Source organism: Alligator mississippiensis, chromosome 5, assembly GCF_030867095.1.
Source record: "Alligator mississippiensis isolate rAllMis1 chromosome 5, rAllMis1, whole genome shotgun sequence".
Taxonomy (NCBI): domain Eukaryota; kingdom Metazoa; phylum Chordata; order Crocodylia; family Alligatoridae; genus Alligator; species Alligator mississippiensis.
Genome location: NC_081828.1, coordinates 213957705 through 213969488, shown reverse-complemented (window position 1 = coordinate 213969488; position 11784 = coordinate 213957705). Strand labels below are relative to the sequence as shown.

The following is an 11784-nucleotide window of genomic DNA, read 5'->3' as shown; positions in this document are numbered from 1 at the left end:
CCTGCAAAAAAAAGTAGACTGTGATTGAAAAGGGATACTTAATATGACGAATCTACTAAATCGTGTCCCTAATTTCAGGCTATGCTCATTTGAGCAAATGCGTAGTTTTTTCATTAATGGTGATTTACAGCGGTCTTTTGTTCTTGGCTTACGCAGTGAAAATTGTGCGGCAGTAGATTGCTCTTGAATGGATGTTTTATCTGCCACAAAACCACCACAAATTTGGCATGATTTGTAACATCTGTTGAGGAATAGCAAGAATTGTTATGCGACAGAAGTCAAGTGCCTTGGCAGCGCTACATGGAGGAACTTGCAACGTGCTTCATTTCTGCCTTTGTCGTGCTTGGCTCTCGCTCAGTGCTTTGTCTACTGTTCTGTGATTTGCATCAGATTTGCTCTCCTCCTAGCACTCCTGCCTTCTCAACAAGCTACAAAAACGTTGGCTGCGAGCATTTAGCATTGCTCTACCTCATTTAGGTTGCTTACTAAAGAACTTCCTAATTGCCAGGAAGCTAACCAGTTGTTGTTGTTGATATATAAATAAACTCCTCTTTGATAGCTTCCTTATTTTTGTGCAAGGAGATTGCAATCTTATCTTGCACGTTCATTTCTTTGTAAAATGAACATGAAGATCAAGAGACCGCTCCAAGGACAGTTTATAGTCAGAAATGTGCCACAGGGCAGCTTGGTCTTTAATATTGCTTTTGCATCTACTGCCTTTACCTGAATCCAAGATGACTCTCAATTTAAGACAGCCTCCCAAGAATTGGATTTTGTACATGGAGCGTTTATAAATTAATAATTTTCCATGTACAGTGTAATTATTGGAGGGTCGTTGTAAATTAATCTTCCCACCGCTGGAGCAGGGAAAGCAGTGGCAGGGGGGAGGCAGTAGGAGGGCAGGTGGTGAAGAGGCAATGGGGGAGAGGCAGGTGGTGGGGCATATGGAGGGGGAGGCAGTAGAGGGCCAGGTGGTGGTGAGGCATTGTGGGACACAGGAGGTGGGGGAGTCAAGTGTCCTGTCCCCACTACCACTTGCCCCACCCTCTGCCCCCTCTGCCTGCCCATGTGCCCTAGTGTCTCCCCCCCAGATGCCCCCCCCCCCCCGGCTCCTCTGCTGCCCGCCCTTGCACCACCACTTACCCTGTGGCCCCAATGCCAGCAGGGCTCTGGCACCAGTCTGGCCCAATGCACGGAGCTCATGGCTGATCCATCCTAGCCACACAGCAGCAGTTGCAGCAGCTCCAGCCCAAACTGCTGCCATTGCTGCTAGTAGTGGGCTGGGCTGGGTCCGGGGCAACCATGTGCTCCATGCCCTGGGGCAATGTGGGACCAGAGCCGTGCTGGAGCTGGACCCAGGCAGTAGGGTGTTGGGAGGAGGCTTCAGGAGGGAGGGCAGAGGCAGCAGGGGGTGGGCAGCGGTTGCGGCTCCAAATCCGGCCCCCAGGTCAGGGCTGGAGTCTGAGCCGCAGCAGCTACCTGCCCCCCCACCACCTTGTACACAAGTCCAGGACCAGGGGCTTTCCCCACATTTTAAATGGGGGATATCGTCTTGGAATTAAATAAATATGGTATTACTTTCACATTCATTTAGCTAGACTTAAACATTTACGCACTTACATTTTTAAGACGGCAGCTTGTAGAACGAAGCTCAGTACTATGATCTAATTTGGCATCAAGTAGAACTGCTTATTTTTGTAATCCAAGTCAATGACTGGACATCCTAAGCAGGGCTGAAGGTGCCTTCTACCGCTTTAGGATCCACTGTTTAATACTGGATCCTAATACTGGATGGATCTATTTAATACTGGGCATAGACAGATCGTTTGTTGGGAAGTCAGCCTTAGTAGAAAGGACCCATTTAGAGTTTTAATCAGCATTTCCACAGAGATGTTGTTATATAATAGAACAGAGTGTTTCCCTGGCATGTGATAAAATGGTTTTCAGAAAGTTCAGTTAAGGTCAGGGTATTCTAGTCTCTGATTTTTTGGAACAGTAGATTTTTTTTTTTTAACAATATTTATACTTATATTATCATTTATTGTAAATTTGAGACCATCAGTACCCCCCTCCCTAATGGGTAAAATGACAACTACCACGCAGTGTAATAATTGTCCTATTGGTTCTACGTGTGGAGTGGGAGTAGAGGGGCAGGGCACACTCTTTTCCAGCAATCCCAGAAGTGCCGCCAAAGCGGTAAAGACGTACCCTGAAAGTAAAGGAACCCCTCAAAAGATTCGACATCAAGTCTCCTCCAAATGAGAATTTTCAATAACTGAGCTGTGCTGGTTACGTACGAAGATCTTAATGAGGCTTTTGTGGCTACATCCGATGGCAGCGTTTTTTAAAATGAAGAGGAATTAAAGCGGTTTGTTGCAGAAGGTGAGGTAGGGGCATGTACAACCACCCAAGCTGCCCTCAAATGCTGCAGTTTCTGCATTTGTTACTATGAGGAGATCTTTATATTTCTAGCCACTGGGGATCCCTAACAGAGTACAAACATCCGATATTTTCTGTTCTGTGGGATGTGAGCTTTTCATTGCCAACACAGAGGAAGCATTACGCTCTCTTGTCATGCTAGGTTGCTTAGGGATTCAAGCATCTGCGCTGATTTGAGAGTGCTTGAGGCCTCATTGGCAACAATCTTCTTGTACCCAACATGGAGAACTATCAGCAACACCCCCAAAAAGCTCCAAAGTCAACTGCTTTCATTTTCAACTTCATTGGGCCAGCCATGTCATCCGGATGTCCAACTCCAGACTCCCAGCTCAGCCAAGGCGTATGCTCAAGAGGAGGGCAGAGGATGCGCTTTCGGGATGTCCTCAAGGCCAACTTAAAAAAATACAACATCAATATTAACTCCTGGAAGACTATCTCTCGGGACTGCCCCAAAAAGAGGAAGAGTCTACTGCAGGGATCTCAGTACTTTGAAACCTCGCGACAACAACAGGAGGTGGGAAAGGTAGGCTTCATCAGCCATCTTCAGTCACAAAGCTAAGACAATCATGGAAGACGATCATCCTTGACTGCGAGGGATTGCTGAAGAAATTGGTGATAATGGCTTATTGGCCATTGTCTTCACAGAGACAACAGATTCTGACTTCTTAGGAGCATTATACAGATTCTTTGGAATCTTCTAGATATGTCGTCTGTATTCAGAAATTATTCCAAGTCTGGTTCTTAAATGCTATATCTTTATGTACAACCATTTCTTGGAAATGCTAGAGGTGAGCTAGTCCACCCGGTGACTCCCACCTACTTCGTACTTTGGTTTACATCACAAGTTTGCCCTTCACTATCGCTCGGCTTGTTCCCTGACCTATCTGGACTGTTCAGGCTCTGCTACTTCTACCATCTTGGCCTCAATTGACCGAACACAGCTTATAGCTAGATTGCTTAGAAAACAGAATATTTCATACTAGGCAATAGTTAACCAGGTCTAACTCTGTGAATAACACTTGGGCATGTTTTAGCAGTTTCTGTGGAATTAGAAAAGGGTGACTTGGCCTCAGTTCAAAAAATGTCACCTATGTATAAGAGGCTATGCCTATATCCCATTGGATGGTGCAAGGGAGTATTCCTGTGAGAATATGTCCTGTCCACTTCCTTCTACTCTGTGCTCCTCCATGCTAAAAGCATGTTGTATGGTTTCTTTTTTGGCATATGCCCACAGCGTGCCTACCACTGTTTTAACAGCGACTACACAACATTTCATCGTCCTGCGTTGCATTCAAAGTGGAAACAGTTGGACGCCACGTTGTCTTCATGGTAGTCCTCCCTAACACAGCCTGAGCAGTAAAGACACCACTAGCTTACTGCAGGTATTGTCCAGCTGCTAGCCTAGGTGGGGAGAGTAGAGAAAGAGGAAACCTAGTCTCGTATGGATATTTAGGCTGTTTCCAGTGGAGACTACTGGTGACTGGAGTCAACTTGGATGATCTTGCTGTCACTGCTGGATGAAAAGATTCATACTTGAAATATTTGAATTTTTATTGCTTTACACTAATTGAATACTAATCAAGTTCAATAGAGCATTTAAAGGCGGTGAGGCTTGTCATACTTAGCAGCGGCATCACCATCGCTTGGTTAAAGGAATCAGCACAGATGTCACAAGTAAGTTATCGGTGTCATCTTGAAGATTGCTATAAAGAATTTGCTACTTCTGCTTTGTGCTTTGGAACTAGCTGTATTGATTCTGGAATTAGAGTTGAGCTGGCAGCTCGTGCATCGGGGAAGCTCTAGTATCCGATTGCGGGTACATCTGTATGACCTCCCGCTGTACCCAGGATTGCTCACAAGAATCCAGCCCCATGCACTTGCTCTTACTTGTGCTTGCCCAACCTCAAGTAGGTGACTTGGGGTCTTTTCTGGGCCATGCCTTCAGGACCCCATTCAGCCATCTACTCTGCCTAACTGGTGGGCTTGGGTGCAGGCAGAGTAGGAGCAAGTTGCCTAGCCTTGATTCTCGGCATCTGTCCCAGGCTTGCCAGGGAGCCAGTATAGATATGTCCTGGTCTAAAAGAAGTATTAGAAATATTGCTCTGCAGTAACAAATGCAATCTTTCTTGAGCAAAATGACGTTCTAGTAGGAGGCAGGCCATAAGTAGCACACTACGGACTGGTGCCATTCTGCCCTGCATTTTGCCTGACTTAAGATCTGACACCGCTTACTACCTCTGTGTATAGCCTAGTACTAATTGTTGGTTCAATTCAAAAGACTGCCTGGACAGTGGGTACTGGCACATTTATGTAAAAGTCCTGTTGTAACCTGGCTTTGTATTTTTTGCCTTTCTAGATGTCCTTGCTCTGGCAGTCGCCATCAAAGAATTAGCTGTCTCCACACGCAAGGCTCGTACCGCTTTATGGTGCGCGTTGCAGATGACTCTACCGCAAACCTCCTTGAGCAGTCCCGTAAAACAGGAGGAAGTTGAAAGGGTGCTGGAAGAGCTTTGCCCTAGGAGTGCAAGCACGCAAGAAAAAAGTGCGGGACACGAAGACAAGGGAAGCAAAGAAGAAAAACCTGAAGAACCAATGCAGATTTTTGAATAATAGCAAAAAAATTACAAAAAAAAACAAAAGGGGGGAGAGGGAACGAGTGCATTGTAATGTACTAGACATATTTTTTTGCTAGGTTATACAAAACGAGAATAACATAACCGATCAGTACTGCAGTTTTATTACTGTGATTCTGGTGTCGCGACACACTACTTGTAATAGTGTTACTGAAGTTTTAATATTGCTGGTATACTGCAGTGTCTACTTCATAAAATAAGGATTTTATTAAGAAGGGGAACTGGGCAGGAGCTGAGCATTTCCTTGACCACTTGCCCCAAGCTCTGTGTCGGTTATGACTCAAGTCATCAACTGAGTAACCAGTGAGTGGCTAGGCTAATTTTTTCATTTGTTATACAATGTATCCTATTTTAGAAATGCCATTTAAAAGTTATTTTATAGTTGTTGTCCTTTTATTTTTTTGCATCATTATGTAGTTCTTTTAAGTGCCAAAGTGATTGCTAAATAATCTAATTTTCTATCCTGTCACTGCACACTGAATGGTCCACACTTTTATGCATTATTATTGTGACAGGGTGTCTAATCTTTCAGGTAATTGCCAAAAGCATGATGAGAATAATCGGTGTTTAATGATGCTTCAGCAAGTTGTGCTGCCAATCTAAACCAAATTTTCCCACGGAGTTGTCCTTGTTACAAAATGTTAGATTTAAAAAATGATGGAGACTTTAGAGTTGTATTAAATGTTACATTAAGAGAGATGTTGGCAGGTGATATAAATGTATCACTCAGGATTAGAAAAGTTAGGTTTACTGATGCCTCGATGGGTTAAAAAGAGTAACAATATAATTTAGTATGCACTTAATTGAAATGATGTGGTTATTAACATACGTTTATGGTACTATAATTTTCTGAAACATTCCATATTTATTTTAATGTTTTAATTGTATGTTTATTTAAAAATCTATTTTAGTAATATACAGTTGGGTCTTTTGCCAAACCTTCCTAATAATCATAATTAACGATTTACTCAGGAAATATGTATATTATATATAAATATACACATGGTATTTAGGGATTTTTTGGGGGAAGAGATGTTTGCAAAATATTTACATAAAGCTAACTATATACTAGGTTACCAAAGCTGTTTAACTGATTTGTTTTAGCATGAGAAGATTTCATATATTTAATTGCTATTACTAGTCGTCATCCTGTGGCTTAGACAATCAGAAGTGTTATGTATCAATGTGAATGTACAGGGTGAGAATTAGAAAAGGAAGAGTAATTCACGTTTTGTTCTTATTGCACTAATTATAAGTATTTTAATGCTTTAACAATCGTGTCTTAATGTTAGATTGTCTCTTAAAATGTACTAATAACCAAGTAATGGTCTTAGGTGTTAGTATGTTGATGGACAGCTTTTGAAGAGCAGCTCGTGTTTTAAAAATAATTATGCTGAGGATAGCAGGAAAGGCTGAGAGATTCCAGAAGAGAATTGATCTGTGGTCCATAATGTTATGATGTTGAATTTTGACTTTACGCGTAAATGCAGAATCCTGTTTCCACATATACGTACCTGCTAAATATTTCAGACAGTCCGTAGTTTTGGACCTGTGAATGTTTTGTTTTTTGGTTTTTCCCAGAACAGATGTAGTTTCATAGTACCGTTATTAACAGGGATGAGGCAATGAATGCGCAGTTGTGTAGAAGAAGCCCCGTTTTGACCTGCTGAGTAAAAATGAAAAGAAAAAAAGAAAGAAATGTGATTGCAACTATGCTCCGTGTTTTGTAAGGAAAACCCAATTCAGCTCACCTGGATATTTTTTCAGTCTTAGTCTAAACCTACAAGTCCGTTGTAAAGAGAGTTAGTTCACTGCAGTGCGAGTGGGTTTTCTGCATGTGCGTGTGCAGTTTTATTTGCACAAATGAATTTCAGAAGGTCAAATAGGCTTTTGTGAGAAGTTAGCTGTAGTCTGTAGTCTGAAAGAACGCCCGAGTTACAGTATTTGAGTTACTGATGGGATTTACGTGTTTGATTTTGATGATTATTAACAGGAAATCAGAGTTTGAGCGTCTTGATTTGCATTTCTGTTTACAGAATGTTTCTAGTTCTGCAGGATTGTTTTGTAGTAGTGAATGTATCGGACATACCAAGTCCTTGTATTTTTTTGTGTGTTGTTTATTATCGTGAAGGAATGTGGTCTTAATTGGTTCCTAATATAGTTAACGTGCCTTTTAACAGTCTTATTTTTCAAAAACGGTAAGTAACTGTGTATGCTCACTTCGGCTTTCTATTGCAATTTAATAATACATTTAAAGGGGTTACAATGTAGCTGCACTTGACTATAGCTAAGAAGTAGCATATATCAATATTGTTCTTGCATAATGTTCGATTTGTCCAGTTATTGGGATCTTTTAACAACTGTAAAGCACCCTAGCTGTTGAGATTTTGCCACGAGTCAAACGTATTAATAACCGATCTCGGTTGCAACCAGTGTGCTTGCTTAATTTGTTTTGACTTGATCTGCTTGTTTCTTCATAAAAACGAAGTATGCGATGGACATGTTAGCATGGAAATGTTTTTCTGTGCGTTTCTTGCAATACTCTAACAAATAGCAGCAATAGAAATGCGGACAGCAAAACGGAACTGCTCGAATGTCTTCATTCTGTGCGTGACGTATCCCATACGCTCGTGTTTCAGGGGAAAACGAGTCTTTTGTAAATGGACCAGTTTGCATTCAGGGTTGCAGTCCCCTGAACACCCCTAGTATTTCTAGGTGATTTTAGCGCTCCACTTGACAGTGAAATACAATTAACGTAAGTAGCGGGTCTGGTCTCCGCGAGAATAAGTATTGCGGCCTTGTTTGCTTCGTGGCTAATCCTATTCTTTGACTTCAGTGGAAGCAGGATTGGGTTAGTAAGATCGCAGTCTTGATTAAACTAGCCGTTGATTTGCGTGATATTTGGGGGTGGTTTGGTTTTGTTTGTAAAACCAACAAACACATGGTGAATTTTCCATTTTGCAACGTTTCCACCCGTCTTGGAAAGAGTTTTTTATTTGATTGGCTTGCGCAATTAGAATTGGTGGATGAGATGGGAGGAAAGATTTGCTGCCAGCACTAATTGAGAGCAACCGAATATTACGAAGCCTCTCAATTGTAAGAGTGCAGGCTGTTTAGAAAATGATTTTTCAAATCAGGGTCATTGCAATACAGGTGTATGTATTTTGATAAAATAAAGGTGACCTTTTTGATTTGGAGATCCCAAATCATTAATACAATATAAAGCATAGGCTTGAAGATTGCAGTTTGTTGGGGACGTAACAGAAGTGAAACTAGTGGTGGTTCTGTCTTAGCAGCCCCGCGGGGAGCATCCGCTCTGCCCACTGCAACACGAGCACGCTTGTGCCCGTGGCTGTACCTCTACCTCTCCTCGGCACCCCTAACCTTCTTGTGATGATTGAGGTATTTCGACAGAACTACTATAAAGATCTTACTAATAGGATCAATGTTATTTGTCACTAATTACTGTGTTGCTAAGGAAGAAGTGCTGCCCTGCGGAGCGGTGTCCTAACAGGGGAAGACTTCCAGGATTCAGATGGGTTGCACCAGTCTCGTGCTCCCCACGTGTTGATCCTGCTGCTCTTCCTCTCCGCGTGCCGCAATACAGCTGTTAGAAAGCACGTCTTCTACGTGATAGTGGATGGGTCGAATGTCCCAAACGGTCGATTTTACGTTTAGCACAAAGCTAACATTTTTTTACCTGATGCCTCTTTAATCTTGGTTCTCCTCTGCCCGAAATCCTAGCATTCGCCTCGACTCGGGACACAGGGTTATGAGAGGCCACAGCTACTGCTTGTCACTGGAGTGAGGCTATGAACTTGAATGTGTGGGTTGTATTACTACTGAAAGGAAGAATAAAACCACTCCAACCAGTATAATTAAAAAAATCCCAAAACATAAGATTGCATTTGTCATTTTCTGCCCTGTTCTGAAACCTGGATTTTGTTCTCTCCCTGTTCTGGGGAAGTTGTGATGTCTTAAGAGAACAACCTAAAAAATAAGAGAACTGCTTTCAGCCGGCCTGAAGAGCCTGGTTTTTTATTCATGATATTGCATTAATTTTTTTTTCTTCATTCTCCCCCTCCATCTTTTTAAGACATCGCTGTTCATTTTTTTTTAAAGGCTTCAGTTTAGGACTCGCCCACCCCCTACACCAGATTTTGCAAGAACCGACCTCCATACCGAAAGCCAGCAGGGAGCACAACGCGGGTATTTTATGTGATCGTAGTAGAGAGCTGCATTTCATGCATCTCTTAAAACTGTATGTTGAGTCGTGATTCGGCTCCATAGAAAACGGGTACAATCCTGCTTCCAGGGAAGTCATTAGGTTTGCCAGCTTTTTATTTCAGTTGAGCTTTGTGTTTTATGACCTGAGATGTTAATCTGAGATCGCATCGTTTTGTGCATGCAAGCTTTGCAGTTCCCCTTTGACTGTTCGGTATCAAGAAATTCCAGAAAAATATGCATTCCCCGTGTCGTTGAGAGTATCCGTACCACGGTAACACATTGGAATTGGAAACGCATTTTGCTTTTGTGCAAAGCTGGGGAATGCACCTTCTGTACACGCTTTGGCTAAGTCGAGTCTATAGGCGGCCGAGAATTTTGCACCTTGTTTATACTGATTTGCCTGGATAGAAATACAGCCTTAACCATGGTAAGATCTTGACTTGTCTCCAGTGCAGTTTATCCGTCTCAATCACCAGCACTTTTCTGTTTTGTGAAGTTTATGTACAATTATGAAAAGAGAAATTGTGCATCTATGAAGTTACTTTATATTATAAATTGTTTTACAGTTTGCTTTTAACAAACACTATTGCTTTTTATTTTATTTTATTTTTCGGACAGGACAGTCGAATTGGTTTATATATAACACGGTGATGTTTTTCTTTATTAGCAATACTATAATTAAAGGTGCAAGATAAGGTGCATTTTAATGTACTTATTTAACTTTTGTTGTTAGAAGTAAAAAAAATAACAATGTGTGGGGTAAACCAGCTTATAGCAGCTTTTTTTTTCTTAAATGGGGGAACTGGAACTCTAAATCTTCTTTGCTGCTTATTTGCCAATAAGCTTTAAAAACCAACATATGTGCATAGACTAGAGAATGAGAGAAGGAGTAGACCAGTGTCGACTTAAGAAAATCCGTTGCCAGATAAAGGTTGCTTTACGTTTTTTACTGTATATAATACAACTGGTTTAACACTTGTTTTTGCACAGTAATAATGAGCATAGTTTTTTCACAAGATTAGGCTATTTCCAATATATATGGGGACAAATAAGTTTACTTTTATTTTTTATGACAAATATAAAAAGATTAATAGTGTCTATATTTTAATATACTGTTTGGTGTCCAAAGTATATCTTTTACATGTTGGTCAAACACATTAAACTTAAAAACAGATTTTTACACTGCTAGTGAAATATTGCTGACAAGAAGAGAGTTTTTGCGAGCTGCTCCGTTTAGTGGACCCAACAGAAATATGTGCAAGTACAATTTAGCTGAAAATATAAGATGTCATTTGTTAGTTATACAAGACTTTAATCATAGTCGATTTTTTAGGCTCATTTCAGTGTTTCTGTAGACGACGGATATTTGGTGAACGCTGCAAAAATCTCACTTCTACCTCTTGTGTAACACTAAACTTAAAAAAAAAAGTTAGTTATACTACACAGACTTCTGTTGGGATAGGCTTTGCTAATATAGGAAGTGGGTACATCTCGTTTTGTGAACCCGAGGTGCATTTTTTTTTCTGTAAATCGCTTGTATTACGTGGAGCCGCCAGGATGCCTCATGGCCGGGGCTGGGTTGTATTCACTCGTGTCAAGTAGCCTACCACGTGAGCTGCGTGCAGTTCTCATATTAAGAAACTGGTCCAAGAGCAGAAAGAGATGCTAAGGTTTGTTACATGTATGAAATTCTCAGATGTATGAGACTTCTGTAATAAATCACGGCCAGTGTAATTTTCTAGTATTTTATGTATATAATTGATTTTTTTTTTTAATTTAAATAATCAGTTATGTTGTATGTATGTGCCTAATAAATAGTTACAGCCGTTGTTTTGTTCAGTTGAACTTATGTTAATTATCAGCTTCTGTCCTTCGTGTGATTTTTTTTCCTCCTGTTTTGTAATTCAGCACTGAAAAGACCTGTTGTGTGTTCTGGATAACACTTGCAGTTATGAAAATAATTAAAGTACATCATATTTTAACTCACTGTGATTTTATTACTTCAATAAACGATATGGGGAGTGGGAGCTGTCGATTTGATATCAAGGGATTGCTTCTTTTTACACGGGCCAGAGCAGGAAGATCATCTTTGTTCCAGTTTCCAAATGTAAAACCACATGCAGGAAATGGAGAGTCTTTCCAAGATCCAAGTTGCAGTGAAGTAATGAGATCAACTCTTTTTCCTTTGGTGAATTTTCAGTGAATGACCCATATACCCGCCATTCATCCCATTATTGGTTCCCTTTAAGTGGCCTTACAGCAAAAAATGTAGTCTTCAGGAATGTGACGGATGTCTTGAACCGTAATGCTTTTCCAATGCATTGCAGATCAGTTTCCGCTCCAGATAAGGCATTCGTACCTGTTTGCACCGCTTTCAAAAGTGCCCGGCACTGCGGCGCACACAAAGGTATATAAGTAGCAAAATGTGAGTGAGAAAATGGCAGCAGCGCTCTTTTGAACTAAAACGCATCGAGGAAGTTTTAGT

The 11784-nt window shown here is 41.1% G+C and overlaps 1 protein-coding gene across 3 annotated transcripts in view; it reads left to right on the top strand.

Annotated features, from left to right (window-relative positions):
• Positions 1-11281, top strand: part of LOC102566577 (meiosis-specific coiled-coil domain-containing protein MEIOC-like) — a 34392-nt gene extending 23111 nt beyond the window's left edge. For all 3 annotated transcript variants that reach the window (XM_019480703.2, XM_014602739.3, XM_019480702.2), the window contains one exon: positions 4796-11281. In XM_019480703.2, the coding sequence (XP_019336248.1) occupies positions 4796-5049 (254 nt within the window). In that variant the 3' untranslated portion in view covers positions 5050-11281. The remainder of the gene's footprint in view (positions 1-4795) is intronic.
• Positions 11282-11784: the final 503 nt, after the last annotated feature.